The sequence below is a fragment of the Cavia porcellus genome, unplaced genomic scaffold (genome assembly GCF_034190915.1).
Source record: "Cavia porcellus strain 051 isolate PalLab524CR breed Dunkin Hartley unplaced genomic scaffold, mCavPor4.1 scaffold_19, whole genome shotgun sequence".
NCBI lineage: Eukaryota > Metazoa > Chordata > Mammalia > Rodentia > Caviidae > Cavia > Cavia porcellus.
In genome coordinates, this window is record NW_026947502.1 from 36,934,159 (window position 1) to 36,949,788 (window position 15,630).

Consider the following 15,630-nt stretch of genomic DNA (forward strand, 5'->3'; position numbering starts at 1 on the left):
AAACAGTTTAAAGAAACAGGTCTTGTTGTCAAGTTGAGAAAGGGTGGACTATAATAGTTGTGTCAAATTGAGAAGTTTAGAAGTTTAATGAAGTGACTAAGTAGGGGGCCAGGGCCCTCACTTTGTAAATATTCTTATACTGCACAGCAGGAGGGCAGGGAGATTCTGTGAGTGGCATACCTGTCCTATAGAGTGATAGCCTACTTACAATAAACAGGAGGAAAAGACCCTTGCTCCTCCATCCCCTTTTGGCTCCTGCTGCTTTTGCTGTCTTCTGTCACCTTGAAATATTGCCCCTGTGCCATGCCACCCTGACTTGCGGCCAGCTGATTATGAACTGAAACTTTCACAAACCATGAGCTAAAAAACCTTTCCTTCCTTAATTTTGGGAATCAGTTATTCTGTCTTAGCAATGAGAGAAAAGTAAACAAGGCAATCAGTATGGCTGAGTTAAAAATTAAGAAAGATACATGGAATGTTCCTCTAAAATTTAAAAATATTTCTTAGCCTGCGGAATTAAGATTAACTGTGCACAAAATTGTATTTTTTTCTTTGTGGTATTAGGGATTGAATCCAGGATCTTGGTGCTGAACCATACCCCTTGTGCTTTTTATTTTGTGCCAGTGTGCCCAAACTGGGCTCAAACTTTCATCCTCCTGCCCCAACCTCTCAGAGTATTGTGATATCAGGCACACATTTAGCCAATTGGGCTAAATGTAAATTTTGTGATATCGGGCACACATTTAGCCAACGGGGCTAAATGTAAATTTTTATAACTGCAATTTTTTATGATTAGAGATTTTTTTCTTATGTATGCATTCTAATTAAATATAATTAATATTTGTACTAAAATTATTTTGTACTAAACATTAACGTTCAACTTGCAGCTTTTATTTAACAAGACATGGTTAGATATAAACAGAGCATTTCCTTTTCCAACAGCTATATATGTTATTTCATTGTTTAAATTTATGCTAATTCATTTAATCACTTCGATGATGAGCCTTTAAATATACAAAGTGCAAGAGTAAAAATCCTTTATATATATTTTAACATGCTCAAAGGAGCATTTTTAGAGACTAACTAGTAAACTTAAAATGTTAAATAAAAAAAGTATGTCCACTTTACCACGTTAGATACTGTCATATTGCCTTTGAAAGACTCTCCCAACTCTCATGATTTCCCCAGAGCAACACTTCCTATGTACTTTTACTCATTTCCAAAATGAGATACAAAAATTTATCATCCTTAAGTTGATATTTCTGTGATCATTAATAAGCCTGAGCATTTTTCATATATGTTTTATATTTCTTTTGTACACTTGCACACCTTACAATTTTCTTATTCTTTTACTATTAGATCATTTATGTTGGTCACTCAAACTTGTAGGCCATATATTTATATTTTCAAATATTTACATAAATATAGCTAACATTTTTTAAATTTGTCTTTCAACCTTGCTTATGGGTTTAAGCATTAGAGTCCAATATGTGCACTTTTTTGTCCTATTTTCTAATTTTATCCATCCTATAAGATAATGTACTATTATAAAAATAGTAATCTACCTTCTCTTCTAGTATTTTTATGGTTTCACTTAATTTAGTGAGTATAATATTCACATTTACATTTTCAATATGCCCTGTGTTATAAGCATACAGAAATGCTTTAGTGTATGTTTCATTTTCTCTTTGACAGGCCTAAGTTTTACCTAAGTTTTATGATCTCTATTTTATTTATTTTTGGTTTAAAGAGAAAAAGAAACAGAAAAATCAAGAAGCAAAGAAACAAACAACAACAAAGCAAAATGACAACAACAACAAAAATAGTGATACAGGATTTCAAAACAAAATGATAGGAACTTAACAATGGTTGTAATGTATATTGTTCTCTTCATAATAGTTGCTCAGGTCACTAGATACAAGAATAAAACAGAACAAAACACTGGATTTCAAAACAGGACAGAAGGAATTCCCCCACAGTTGCTATAATACATATTGTTATCCTCCAAACAGATGCTTTGTAGGCTTTGGGCCTACAAAGTCAGTCAAACAACACAAGCATTAAGGTTTTTTTGTTTGTTTGTTTTTACTTCAGTTGCTATCATCTCAGCTGAGTTCCTCTAAATCAGCTTACTAGGGCCATGGGGGTTGGGGGAAGGCACACTGGCATTGTTCTTCCTTTCTCCAGCCCACATGAGTTTTCAGTAACAAATTTAGTATAAGCAAAGAGGTAAAGATAGTTTTGTCTGTCTCCAAAAATTAGCACTTGCCTCAATACATACAACTGAAACTTTCCTTATGTAATTGAAATGTGTCTGAAAAGTAACTATTTCAAAAACAGAATGACAGGAAAAGCATTGGACTATGAATCAGTAATTTTAATGCTTAATTAGCCAAATCAAATGTTTCTGTACTAGAGTCTCCATCTTAAAAACGACACTAATATCTGTTCTGTCTGCCTTACAGTTTTTAAGGATTTGATAGTACTTTAAAGGTTAATAAAACACATAAACATCTGATACTACAGTACTCCAATGTAACTTTATTAATCCTTAGTCAGTAGCATTGCGCTTCATTAATGCCAAGTAGAAAAACAGATATGTTTCATATGAGCTCCACTGATGCCAAATAAAAAACCAGATATGTCTCATACTGGAAAAGCATAAATTCTTCTAATTAGCAACAGAAAATACTAATTTATACAAGAAAGACGCTTAACATTTAAATTTACTTACAATCAGGTGTAGGCTTCACATCCTTTAACTGATGCTGAAGTTTCTTTACATTGTTATGTATTTTGGCTAATTGTTGTTGGATTTTTGCTCCTATAAGGAAGAAGTATATCCTTCAATTCTGTGACAAATATGGTTATAATTAAGATTATATAAGTAAGACTGATTATAATTACTTAGCAAAAGATAACCAAGAACAATTAAAGAAAAAAGTAGTCAAAAACAATTCAACATTGTTAGTCTAAAGCATCTTTCATTTCAAGATTGGAAAGCACAACGAATTCAATCTTACTATAAATCTGTGGCAAGGAATTTTCTTTTTCTCTGTGGGTACAGATACAGTTTTAAATATATGGCCAGTAGCTTATTTTTAGCATGTTTTATTCTTTAAAATCATTTTTTAAATTTGTTGTTTATAAGAATAAAATTTGATCTTATCTTTATGGTAAGAATATCAAGACTGTCTAAGCAGTATTAATTCTAGAATACTGACAAACTTAACTTTTCCTAAACACATCCTCCTCTAAGACAGGAGTGGGTGATATCTCTTGATATCAGCAACAAGGTTTCTCAGGTGCCATTTAGAGTTTCTATTCCAAAAGTGGCAAACCCCAACCAGGGGGCCAACCTGAAATAAAATGTTGATGCCAGAATAAAAGCTTGAAAACAAATAAAGGTTTCAGACATTTTCAGGTATTTTTTTCTATAGTAAAAAAGACTAGATTCTTCTCTTATTTTTTTTCTGTCATAATAAGTTTAATACTTATTTTTAAATCAGTATGTTAGAAATATTTATCCATATATACTCATATAATAGTAGTATTATTTTATTACCATTGGATACTTTATGCATCCTAATCTTTTTTGATTTTGCAACACTTTATAAACAGTTTTTAAAGATTTCAGTGATGTTTAAGGATCGAACACAAGGGCTATATACATGTTATGGCAAGAGCTCAAACACTGAGCTATGTCCAAATGAAATCTTGCTCACTGCTGGAACTTCAGGCAATAAACTTATTCAGAGAAGTTTAATAATTAGAAAACATTTTATCTTTGCTATAGCTTCATAAGCTACAGCAATATCGATACAGGGCAAAATAGTCTTATGTATTTATGTGGAACTGAAACTTCCCTTATCTGGAAAAAGAAAGAGTACGGCATAATCAAGCCACTGAAGCATAACATGGTATAAATTCAGGCTAAAACTGAGACACAGCATTTGATGTAAGAAATAGGTATTCACTATTTCTGAACTGAAAGGAAAGGATAGCTTCTATATCTATTATATTAGATAATATAGTCCTCTTAAACAAAAAACCTCCAGTTGTATACTGAGGGATATTAAAATGCTGCTTGTCATATGATAAGAGATCACTTCTTAAAAATAGTATAATCTTATATTCTGAAAGAAAAAACTAGGAATTTCTTTTGGTTGGCAGTATAAGGTACCATGAGCAATCTAATCTTTACATACAAGTCAATGTTACAAAGTTTAGTTAATTGATAACCATTATTTTCCTGTAAGCAATGCTAACTAGCTTTTTCTTACAAGGATTTTGCAGCATATAGAATCTAGTAATCTCTCTCGGGGTGTGGGGTTTGAGGCAGTCTCACTCTGTAGCTCAGACTGCCCTTGACCTTGCTTAGGTAGCTCAGGCTGGCCTCAAACTCCTGGCAATCCTCCTACCTCTGCCTCCGAGTGCTGGGAATACAGGTACGCCTCACCGTGGCTGGCAGAATCTAGTACTCTTAAAGGGTTACAACTTAGTACTCTCTCAGATGCAGAAGACAGCTCTGCTGAGGTAGAAACTGCTAAGTATCTGAGGAAAGTAGGATTTAAGCAACTATGTGTTGCGACCACTTCACATAGCTACTGGTTGTAGAGTAAGTCTCCTGATGCTTAGAGTACAGAGCTCAGTCAACAACGCTAGGTTGATGAGCTAAGATTAGATTGCTCAGGAATCAATTTGCTTTTCTGTTAAGAAATTCTAACAACATTTAGTGATTTGTCAATCAAAGAACCCCAAACTGTTTTTCATATTAAATTGGAGCAAGTAGAAAGCAATCCAGTTAGGCTGAGTAAACAGTAACCTGAAATAATAAACACAAATTGTGTCCTAAAAAGACAAAATTATTACCAACTAAAATATCTTCATAGAGGATGTAACATAGTCACTATGCGAAGACAAAGACAGGGCAAAATTACAACTTTATATCACTCAGCAGTTTTTAGTTCATGAACTCAACTTACTTTCTATTTTCCTGCTGTTAATCAACTTATTTTCCAATTCTTCCAGCACACTATGCTCAATCCTGAAGTCATTTTTTTGGTTGTAGAAATGACTGTGTTTATCTTTCTCTATAATAATAACTCTTGAGGAAAAGAAACAAATGGTATATTTTTAGTTACTTAAAATGTGAAGGAACTCATAAGAATCAGTATTTCATATTACTTCATTTAAAGAGATAGAATATAATTATTTAGATTAAAGAGGCTATGGACAAAAATATTAGTTAAAATAATAGGGAAGAGTTAAACTCACCTAAAATCAAACGCAATTTTAGCTATTAAATTATAAAATGTTAATTTAAGAAAATGTGGTAATTTCCTTCTTTTGAAACTACACAGGCCTGTGGGTGTGGATTCCACTGTACTCTTCTTGGGGTCTGAAAAGGACTGTCACGGCTGATGACTACTTTCCTTACACTGTTTACTTTGTAACCTTAGCAAAGATGTTAACCTCTCCTCTTGTGACCTTCTTCATTACCCACACAGATAATAACAGGTCTCCATTACCTAGGAGGGCACAGATAGCATCAAAGGAGATGACATACGTGAGGGATCCTTGAACAACATGTATATTTCTATTAGGGAAATGCAAGTTAATATTATCTGCGGTACAGGGATCGAATCTAGGGCCTTTGTGCTCATCTACATGCCCAGCCCCCAACCCTGTTTCTGTTTTTATTTTTGAAGATAGTATTGTTAAGTTGCTAAATTGCCCAAACTGGGCCTGAATTTGTAGACCTTCTGTCTCAGCACTGATAATTCTAATACAAAAACTTCAAGAGGCAAACAGATTGTTTATTTAAGGGATGTTGCCTACATTTAATTCAAAGCTTCTTTTATTTTATAGTTGTTTCTTGGATACAGACCATTTACCAGTAATGAATTCTAACTGCTAGTTTGATCCTTCTGTAAAATAAAACAAAAAATACACTAATAAGAACTTTTTCTGTTGTTTGGGCAAAGAAATTAATGTTCTCAACAGTTATTTTATTTCTCTCACCAGCAAAACTTGACAGAATATTTTCCTCAACCCTGAGGGGAATGATGGGGGAGTGTCTCTAGCTACAGATTTAATTTCACACGACCCGAGGGGTGACTATTTAAGATAGTTTCCTAGTCTTTTTCACCTTGCTGCATAGAGAAAAATTTATGATTAGGCATCCTGGAGGAAATGGATGCAAGTGTTCCAAGCCCTACAAGCTGATGGTTTTTATCTTAGCTGAAGCTTAAATAAGAAAACTTGTATGGTTTGAAAGGTGGCAAGAGATATACTGCCAACTGGAGCAGATTTAAGATGGCCACTGAAATCTTGTGTTAAGGACTGAAAAGTCAATCTAGGCTCTGGCTGGTGGTGGGGAGATAATTTTTTTTTTAATTTTATTTAAGGAAAAAAAGAAAAAAAGCAGAGAAATGGTACAAGTTATACAGATTTACAGAAAAAAAAACAGTAGGAAATCACTAGTTGATGGATTATATATTGTCATCTTAGAAATAATTGTTCAAGTTACAAAATTAAAGCTTATAAAGTGGACATTCCAACAGTGAGACTGTAAACAGTTCTGTTCAATGATCCAACAAAACTCAGTAAAATCATTATCTATCTTACACACTTAAATATACATGCAGTTATATCATTTAGAGCACTTTCTTTTCCTCTCTTTTGTACAATGACAGTTACTCATTTTGGGTTTTGTTGGTCGTGGGGAGATAATTATAATTAAATAGAAATGTTTGTCAGGGGCACAGAATATGCTAGGATAGTAATTGTTGCTATTCCTGGACTAGGAATATTAACCTTTGAAGACATTCAAACAATAATGGAGAAAACTGCCTAACGTCATCTCACTTGTAACAGGAAAAATGCAAATCCAAACTATACATTGTACACCTTTCAGACTGGCAAAAACAAAAAGAAATAACAAATTTAAATAAAATTATATGTAATACATTCATAATATATTCTGTTGAAACTGTGAGAACAGGAATACTCTCGTATGTTGTGGGCGGAATTGTAAATCACCTATAAAAGGCAACTCTCATACTCTCGTATGATGTCCTTCTCATATCCAACAATTTTATTACTCCTTTACTCTATCATTTCCTTTTTTCCTTTGCTTAAATACTTTAAAGTGATTCCCAACTTCTTTGTTTAAATATTTTGCAACAATTTTTGCAATAAAATAAGTGTTTTAATTACCACTTTTGTGTTTGCTTTCCTTATAATCACAAATAGCTGTGAAAGAATACAAAAGAAACTAATACTGTCAGTTATTTGAGGCAAGACAAACTATAGACTGAGATTTGGGTGAAACTGAGATCTTCTATTATGTACCCTTTGATATGCTTAGATGTTTTAGTAATATATTATCTACTCTCAAAATAAAACAGAATAATATTACAAAATGCTTTATCTTTTGCCATATGAATTGACAGAAACACTCAGTAAGTTTTTCTAAAGCCTAATCATAATCAGTATGGTAAAACAAACACAATGAGTTGCTCTATAAATGGATCTTAACTATGTAGTGGGTATCATGCCATCTACAGAGAAACATATAAGCCAGAATCTCCATCCTAGAGTTCAATGTTATCTAGAGTAATGCATTTTGGAAATAAAAAAATAAATCAAATAGTATATTCTCAAATTCTGGATATTAGAGATAACCATTATCAAATTTCAGGTATAAAACATACCTAAAATTATTATTAACCATGCTGTACGTTAGGTCTCTAGAATTTATCTCGTAACTCGTATCCTTTGGCAACATTTCCCCATTTTTCTCACTCTTAATCCTCATTGCTAACCAGTGTAATCAAAGCTGTCTCTGAAGTCCAACTTTTTCAGATTTCACATGTAATATAATGAAAATGCTTGGCTAAGAGAATAGAACTTTATTCACATTACACATGCACATATATGGTAACTATGTCAGGTGATGACATATTAATTAGCTTTTCATACATATATCAAAATATTACTTGACACACCCTAAATATATGTAATTTTTATTTGTCACTTATACCTCAATAAAGTTCGAAAGAAAAGGTACAAGTATTGAATACCTGCAATAGAACTCAATCTCCAAAAGCTATAACATGGCAAAACTTACCAAAATTCAAACAGTATACTTTTTCATTGGTAGAACTTCTAAAAGAGAACTGCCATTAATTCTGCTCCAGAATCCATTACTCACATTGGCCTCCTTTTCTCAAGTTCTTTGGTAAATTTACAGGATATAAATTCACAGTATTTTTATAGAGGTCTCATCTCAATGGTAGGATGAAGAATACTCTAAGTTCTAATCATTGTCATTTTTCATGATATTTATCATCATGACACTGTTGACAACAATGAACAAATATTGCTGACTGTTTAAGAAATTCATATACTATATACTACAATTTTAAGATAAATGTAAACTTCTCAATTACTGTCATCATAATGTACACATTGGATCTGAAAGGCAGAGATCAAAGGAAGACCGATTAAAAGACCATTCAAGGAAAAAAAGCCTCAAAAATACAGCCTTTTCACCAAAACTACTTACTATTTACTACTTTTCTTAGTGAGATCGTATCCACATACTCAACCAGGCTTTATTGAAGAAATCACTGGTTACAACAGCAACTATAGCTTTCAGGACGGCTGGAGTTGGCCTATACAATTAAACACTTCCTGACCATGTTAACTTCTGGGAATATGTTTATTCTCTATAGTCCTTAATATCCTCATTTGTAAAATATGCAGAATAGCAATGTTACTAACACATAATGTTACTTATAAAGCACTTTATACATACATATTTTAAAGCCCAAAAAGACTTTTCACTGAAAAATATCTTAGTACTAACCTTTAGCCATAAAATACAACAAAAGTACTCAATTTTTTGATATAAAAAACAGCTGTTTTGTTCTCCTTGAAATATACTGATTAAAAGTGGTAAAACAGATAAAATTGAAAGTAGTTTACTTAAAATTAACTTTCTATTAAATAGCTTATTATCATTTGTCCATTCCATACTTGCTACATTTTTTTCTGTTGTGTCTTGTTACATACTAGCTGTTTTTTGTTTTTGTTTTTGTTTTGTACTGGGAATTGAACTTAGGACTTGCACTTGCTGGGCAGGCGCTGTGCTGCTGAGCTATATCTAGCCCTAGAACTTTCTAACAATGTGGGATTGGGTGGAGTGGAAATGAATTAATTTTAAATTATTCATTACAAAACTTACACTTACTGATTTTTAAGTTTTTCTGCTGTGCGTATGAATTCTGCTTGCTTTGTTCTACTAGCTTTCTGCTTCCAGTTATGAAGTTGAAAAGGATGAATTCCACTTGAAGTACCAAAGCAGCTATCATTCTGCATTAAGAACAAAATATTATCATCAATAAGCAAAGTGGTATAAAATAAATGTGGCATTTTTTCAGGGAGATGAAACATCAATAGTGGAGTTTCTAGAGCCAAATGAATAAAAATACACTTCGTGGAAGAAGGGATTTCTGTCTTAAAAATGCTAAATTCAGAAAGAGATGTGTCCAAGATTTACAAAAATACCTATTTATTTCATCATTTATCATCTATGGCAGTGGTAGTGAACCTATGCCACATGTGTTATTGTATTTTTCTTTTAAGACAAAAGATGTTAATGTAGGAGATATTTTCTCTAAACCAAAACCTCAGTATGTATTTAGCTTTAACTGCAATGTTGACACATTGCAATAAGTAGGGTTTGCTTTGCAATTTGGCACTTGGTCCCTAAAAGGTTAACCATCACTGTTACGGGCTGAATGCAACGACCTAACAGGTGCAGCATTTAGACACTAGGGAAGCAATAATGATCCACACTAGTATGGCACATCTTAAAAGTCTAGTGAGGAAAAGAGATTTAAAGATAAAACAAGAAACAAGCAATAAAACTAAACAATGCACCGGGATAAGTGCCATTAAGAAAATAAATAGTGCTGAGATACAGAATATGAGGATCTGGTTTGTTTCACCAGTTAGAATAGTCACAGGGTGTCTGTTGAGAGGGTGACATTTAAGAAAAAATGGAACCAGCCATGCCAAAAACAACAGAGAAGGGTGTTTCAGGGAACACCTGGTTCAAGCAGGGAAAAGCCGAGAGCTGCATAAGATTAGTAAAGCTGGGTGAAAGGTAACAGTAAGCAGACATGTGTCAGACACACAGACATTTCAGGTCACTGAGTAGATTTTATTGAAGGGATTTGAGCAGAGGAATGTACAGCAAACTTCATTCTTGAAGAAAATGGTACTTTTTGAGAATCAGTTGAATTGAGTTCTAGGGATGAGGGAGGCTTGACTGTAAGTGTGAGGATCACTGAAAGAGCTGGTATGGCATGACAGTCCAGACTGCCTGGGGATGTAAATTTAAAAAGAATGTTAAAACATCATGCAAACAAACAACAACAGCAACAGAATACCTATACCCATTAGTAATCTTCCTCATCCCCTTTTCCCCAACTCCTGTAAACTGTGAATCTATTTTATAACTATGAATTTGTCTATTCTGGATAAATGGGCTTCTTTCAATTCACATAAGGTTTTGAAGATTTACCCATAGTGTACCATGGATTTGTATTTCACTCCTTTTTATGGCTGTATAACACTATATTGCATTGATCTATCACACTCATCAGTCACCAGGTAATGGATAAGTGGGTTACATCTACCATTTAAGCAATATAAATAATGCTACTGTGAACATCTCTATACATGTTTTAATGTGAATATACGTTTTCAATTCTTTGGGGTATATATCTAGCAGTAGAATTTCTGGGTCATAGGTAACTATTTTTACTCCTCTGCTAAAAAAACCCAGATTACTCTTTTATTACGTTGGAAGCATTCTTCAAATATTCTGAAAATTAGTCCCTTCTCAGAAATACGATTGTCAAGTCATTTCCCTGTGCTGAGTTGTCTTTCCACTTCATTGCTAATGCCTTTGAAGCACAAGTTCATAAGTTTTTGAGGAACTACCACTTTTTTCCACAGTGGTTGCACCATTTTACATTTCCATTAGCAAAGTATGAGAGTTCTAATTTCTCCCCATCTTCATTACACCTGTTACTAACTTTCTTTCATTACTTAATGGCTGTGAAATGGTATCTCACAGTGGTTCTGATTAGTACATAATGACTAATGATGTTGACTATCCTTTCATATGCTTATTCATTTCTTTTGAGGAATGTCTACTGAAATTCTTTCTCATTTTATATTTTTGGAAGGAAATCAGTTTATTCTAATTAATTCACCAACAGTAACATCACAACAGCTGGTTTGAGCCCATGAAAATATTTGCCCAGTCCCCAGTTCTATACCATCTCAGTGAACTTCTATATAGTTTGAAAGGTGTGCTTTCCACCGATCTTTGGACCCAAGGAAGCTATTAAAGGAAGACCATTTTAACTTAGTTTCCTTACCAGTTATAGTCTATAGTCATCAGAGCCAGTTTTCCAGTTCTTCAACCTGACTTTCTTGCTTACACTACCCACCTGCAAGTCTGCCCTGCTTCAGCACCTCATTGAAACTTGCAGAGTTCAGTGTCACCCTGGATCCGGGAACACTCCAAAAACTGTATTATCTCATAAAATGAAGGGCCACCAAACTGCTGTTGCTATGCCTGCTGTGTTCCCTGAGGCGCATGGTAAGTGATTTTAGGCTTAAGACACTCAGCATTTCTTCCTCTACTGAAGACCCCAGAGATGGCATGAACCAGTATGTGCCCAACAATAGAGGTTGATAGCCATTTCTGCTACAGTGGTTGCCATCTAGGCCAGTCAGTGGTGGTGAACCTATGGACATGTGTTATTGTATCTTTCTTTTAAAACAAAAGCTGTTAATGTATGAGTTGTTTTTTCTAAATAAAAACCTCACCATTTTGGTTTAATTGTAGTGTTGGAATTTTGTGATAAATAAGTAGATTCTGGGTTTCAGTTTGGCCGGCAGTCTCTAAAAGGTTCGCCATCACTGATCTAATCCGCCAGACTTGGCAGCCTAGGTGCAGCAGTGTGCCCAATGCAAGTGTGTGTATATCGGTGTGTGTATGTGGTGGTGGTGGGGACTGCTGTGAGAGGCTCAGCTGCTGTGACTGATCCGCTCGCTACCCTCGGTGCTGTTCTCATCTCAATGGTTAGCTGATTAGAAGAATCAGGCAGAAAGTGCTGTTCCATTTCTACAGGCATCCTAAGTGCACTGCAGATTGGTGTCTTGAAATTCAAAACTGCTGGGGCTGGGGATTTAGCTCAGCGGCATAAGCGCCTGCCTTGCAAGCAGGCAGTCATGAGTTCGATCCCCAGTACCGGTAAAAAGGAAATTCAAAACTGCTCACAGCCTGGAGGCTATTGCCCTTTTCTATTTTAAAAAAAAAAACAAAAACAAAAAAACTGGGTTATTTGTCTTTTTTTTTATTGTTGAGCTGTTGTATTTACTTCAATTTGTAGTATTTGAATAGGGAAACTCTAGCAGACCCTTGTAATATCACGAGATTGTCATCAGAAAAATTATCTCAGGAAAACATTTGTTGGTTTCAGTATCTGTCAGCAAGAAAATTAATCACACCTAATATGTCATTCAGTGTTTGGCTATAAAACATTTATGTATAAATGGGGAGGGCTATAGTGGGAAGAACAAAGATGTATAACATATATACTTGTTAAAAATATCACAACATAGTACACAGTGATCTTTTAAGGCCAAAGGCTTCTGAGTAAATTTAATTACTGCTATGATTCTTTAACATGAAATTCTGCCTTTCCCACTGAAGTGCTAAATATAAATTAGGGTTTCTCGACCTCAGTCCTACTGATGCTTTGGTCCAGATAACTGTAGTGGGCTCTCCTCTGGTCTTTCCATATTAGATGTTACCAGTATCTCAATATTCCTTTTCTTTTGCACCAACTAAAAATATCTCCAGACACTGCTAAATGTCTTCTGAGGACTGATACAATGTCCGAAGCAACTTCATAAGTGATTTTGATATAATTCCCAGGAAAAGGCTTATAGTATTATTCTACTATACCATTATAGTAGTAGTGATAAACGTATGTTCAATGACAATATGAGGCAGCTTGTAAGTGAAAACAAAGAGGATAATTACGGCTGTAAGAATTTGGAGAACAAATCACATTGAACTAGAGTAAGCCAGAAGGCTAACACTGAAGGCCAGGGTTAGACAAATGGAGGCTTACGTTTAAGTATATACTTCAAAATATGTGCATTATGTATTATTTATTTATTTTATATTTTCTCCTGATATACTTGGAGCCAGTTAGGATAATAAAGAGAATTATAGAAGATGTATGTGAAAAACTGCCTGAGATTGAATTTCCTAACCTACACAACCAGTAAAGATATTGCATTTCCTCAGAGCAGTGGTGGTAAAACTATCAGGCAGGGAGAGGCCTCTCTATGTAGGAGAGGCAACAGCATTGCCCAGCAGCAGAGCATTGGACAACAGCGCACACAGGGGCCATGCAGACGCTTGGAAAGGAGTAGCAACACCAGGTGTCATGAACAGATGATCTGAGTGCTGCAGATGCTCCTCTCAAACTAATGAAGTAGTGTATGAGCCAAGGCTGGCAAACTATCATCATGCCTACAACAGCAACGATCACATTGTGCAAAAGCATGCTAAATGCAAACTTTCACCTTTCAATAAGCTGTTTGTATCACTGAAAGCTCTGTTACTGTGTTTAAGAAAATGATGTTAATGTATGAGGTTTTTCTAAATTAAAATCTCAGTATGTGGTTTTAATTGTAGTGCTGGGACTTTGCAATAAATAAGTGGATTTTGGGTTGCAGTCTGGGTGTTCAGTCTCTGAGTCTGCCATCACTGCTTAGATGGTGGAAACGATGGAGCTTCTCTAGTCACAGTGCTTTCCTCGGGTTAGACTGACCCACAAGAGTGTACTATGTTCTAGGTTCAATACAGGCACAATTCTTGGTGGGGGGAACATAACAATGAAGAAAGCTTCCAAAAATTCCTGCCCTCATGGATCTTACATTCTCACAGAGGCAAGAAAGGACCAAAACAATAGGTATAAAATATGTAATCTACCATACGGTAAGTACTACTGAAACAATACAATTAGAAAAAGGGGCTAAGTGTGAGGCTGAGTTAGTCCTGAGAGATCTGGGCAAGCCTTACTGAGTGGATGGCACCGAACAAAGACGTGTGGTCGCAGAGAAACTGTTAATCCAGACTTAGCAAACACCTCTGCCTCTGACCATCTATCTCATGGTTTTTCCTCCTTTTTTCCCAGCACCGGTAAAACAACAGAGCTACCACCAAATACTGGGCACCTAGTCTCTCTCCCTCTAAGCCCGAGCAGGGGCTCCCGACACAATACCCAGAGGCTGGGAGAAACCGACCATCGAGATAACAATGCTCCCAGCGGCCGATGCAGGGCTCCCCCAATCCTGCCTCGAGCCCGACCGCTCGGAGGCCGCTCTGAAAGGCTGCTAACTCGCAGGCCGACAGCACAGCGCCGGCAGCGCCAGGCCCAGCAGCGACAGCCACCGCGGACCCGCAGGAACACCTGTTCCGCCCGCCACCGCCACCAACCCCCGCCCTCGCACATTTACCTGTGGCAGCGCCGGCGCTGCTCCCGCGCCGCTGCCCGCTCCCGTCCCGGGCACCGCCCCGGTTACCGCGGTGGCTGCGGCCGCCACCACGACCGTCGTCAGGGCGGCCATGTTTGCTCCCTGAGTCGCTCGGGTGTAGAGACCCGGCAGGTTCGGGGGTTCGGGTCCGTGGGTTCCTGTACAGAAAACACCCACCGGCCTCTGCAGAAGGTTCAAGAGCGTAGCCGGGCAGCACTGGGCGAGGGGCAGGGCCCAGGCGAGGGGCGGGGCCGGGCTGTGGGGCGGGGCCGCGGCGCAGGGTGGGGCGGCAGAAGGGCGGGTGAGTTGAGGGGCGGGGCCATGAGGGGCGGGGCGGGGCGGGAACGCAAAGGGGCGGGGTGGGCGGGGCCGCGGTGCAGGGAGGGGATGCAAAAGGGCGGGAACGCAGAGGGGCGGGGCAGGGAGGAGCGGGGTGGGAGGGGACGGGGCGGGGCGGAGAGGGGCGGGACAGGGCTAGGCCAGGGCGCGGTCTTTCTGTCCAGAGGTAGGTTTGCACATCTGGTTTGCCCACCCAACTCAAGCTAAAAAAACAGTCTTACATTGCCTTGTTTAAATTTTCTTCTTGTCATGCGCATTTGTATATATTTTTCACTTGATGATTCTTGTTTTATGCTACACTATGTGCTGGTGAGATGGAATCTAAGTAGAACAGAATTGTCGATGGGTTCTAACAATAAATTATATTTTACATTTTTATAGCAGGGGCTGGGGGACGAGCATGCCTCCTAGAAGCAGATATCAGAGCCATGATTGCCATAATTGCATGTCTAGGACTTAGTCATGAGACGAGAGATCCCAAAGATGCTGTGTTGGGAAATTAAAATTAAATCCCATTTAATCTTCACAAATAACCCAGTGATACAGGTACAACTGTCATCTCCATTCTAAGGAAAAAGTTAAGGAAGACGAGGACCATAGCAGTCGGCTAGGATACAAACCTAGCAAGACTGACTCCAGAGAACCGCA

At 36.9% G+C, this 15,630-nt stretch overlaps 1 protein-coding gene across 1 annotated transcript in view; it reads right to left on the bottom strand.

Annotated features, from left to right (window-relative positions):
* Positions 1-14,917, bottom strand: part of Ccdc112 (coiled-coil domain containing 112) — a 32,785-nt gene extending 17,868 nt beyond the window's left edge. The window contains exons 1-4 of the mRNA XM_003473273.5: positions 14,626-14,917; positions 9,260-9,381; positions 4,986-5,107; positions 2,735-2,824 (exon numbers count right to left, since the gene is read on the bottom strand). Coding sequence (XP_003473321.1) covers positions 2,735-2,824; positions 4,986-5,107; positions 9,260-9,381; positions 14,626-14,736 — 445 coding nt within the window. The 5' untranslated portion in view covers positions 14,737-14,917. The remainder of the gene's footprint in view (positions 1-2,734; positions 2,825-4,985; positions 5,108-9,259; positions 9,382-14,625) is intronic.
* Between the last annotated feature and the right edge of the window lie 713 nt (positions 14,918-15,630).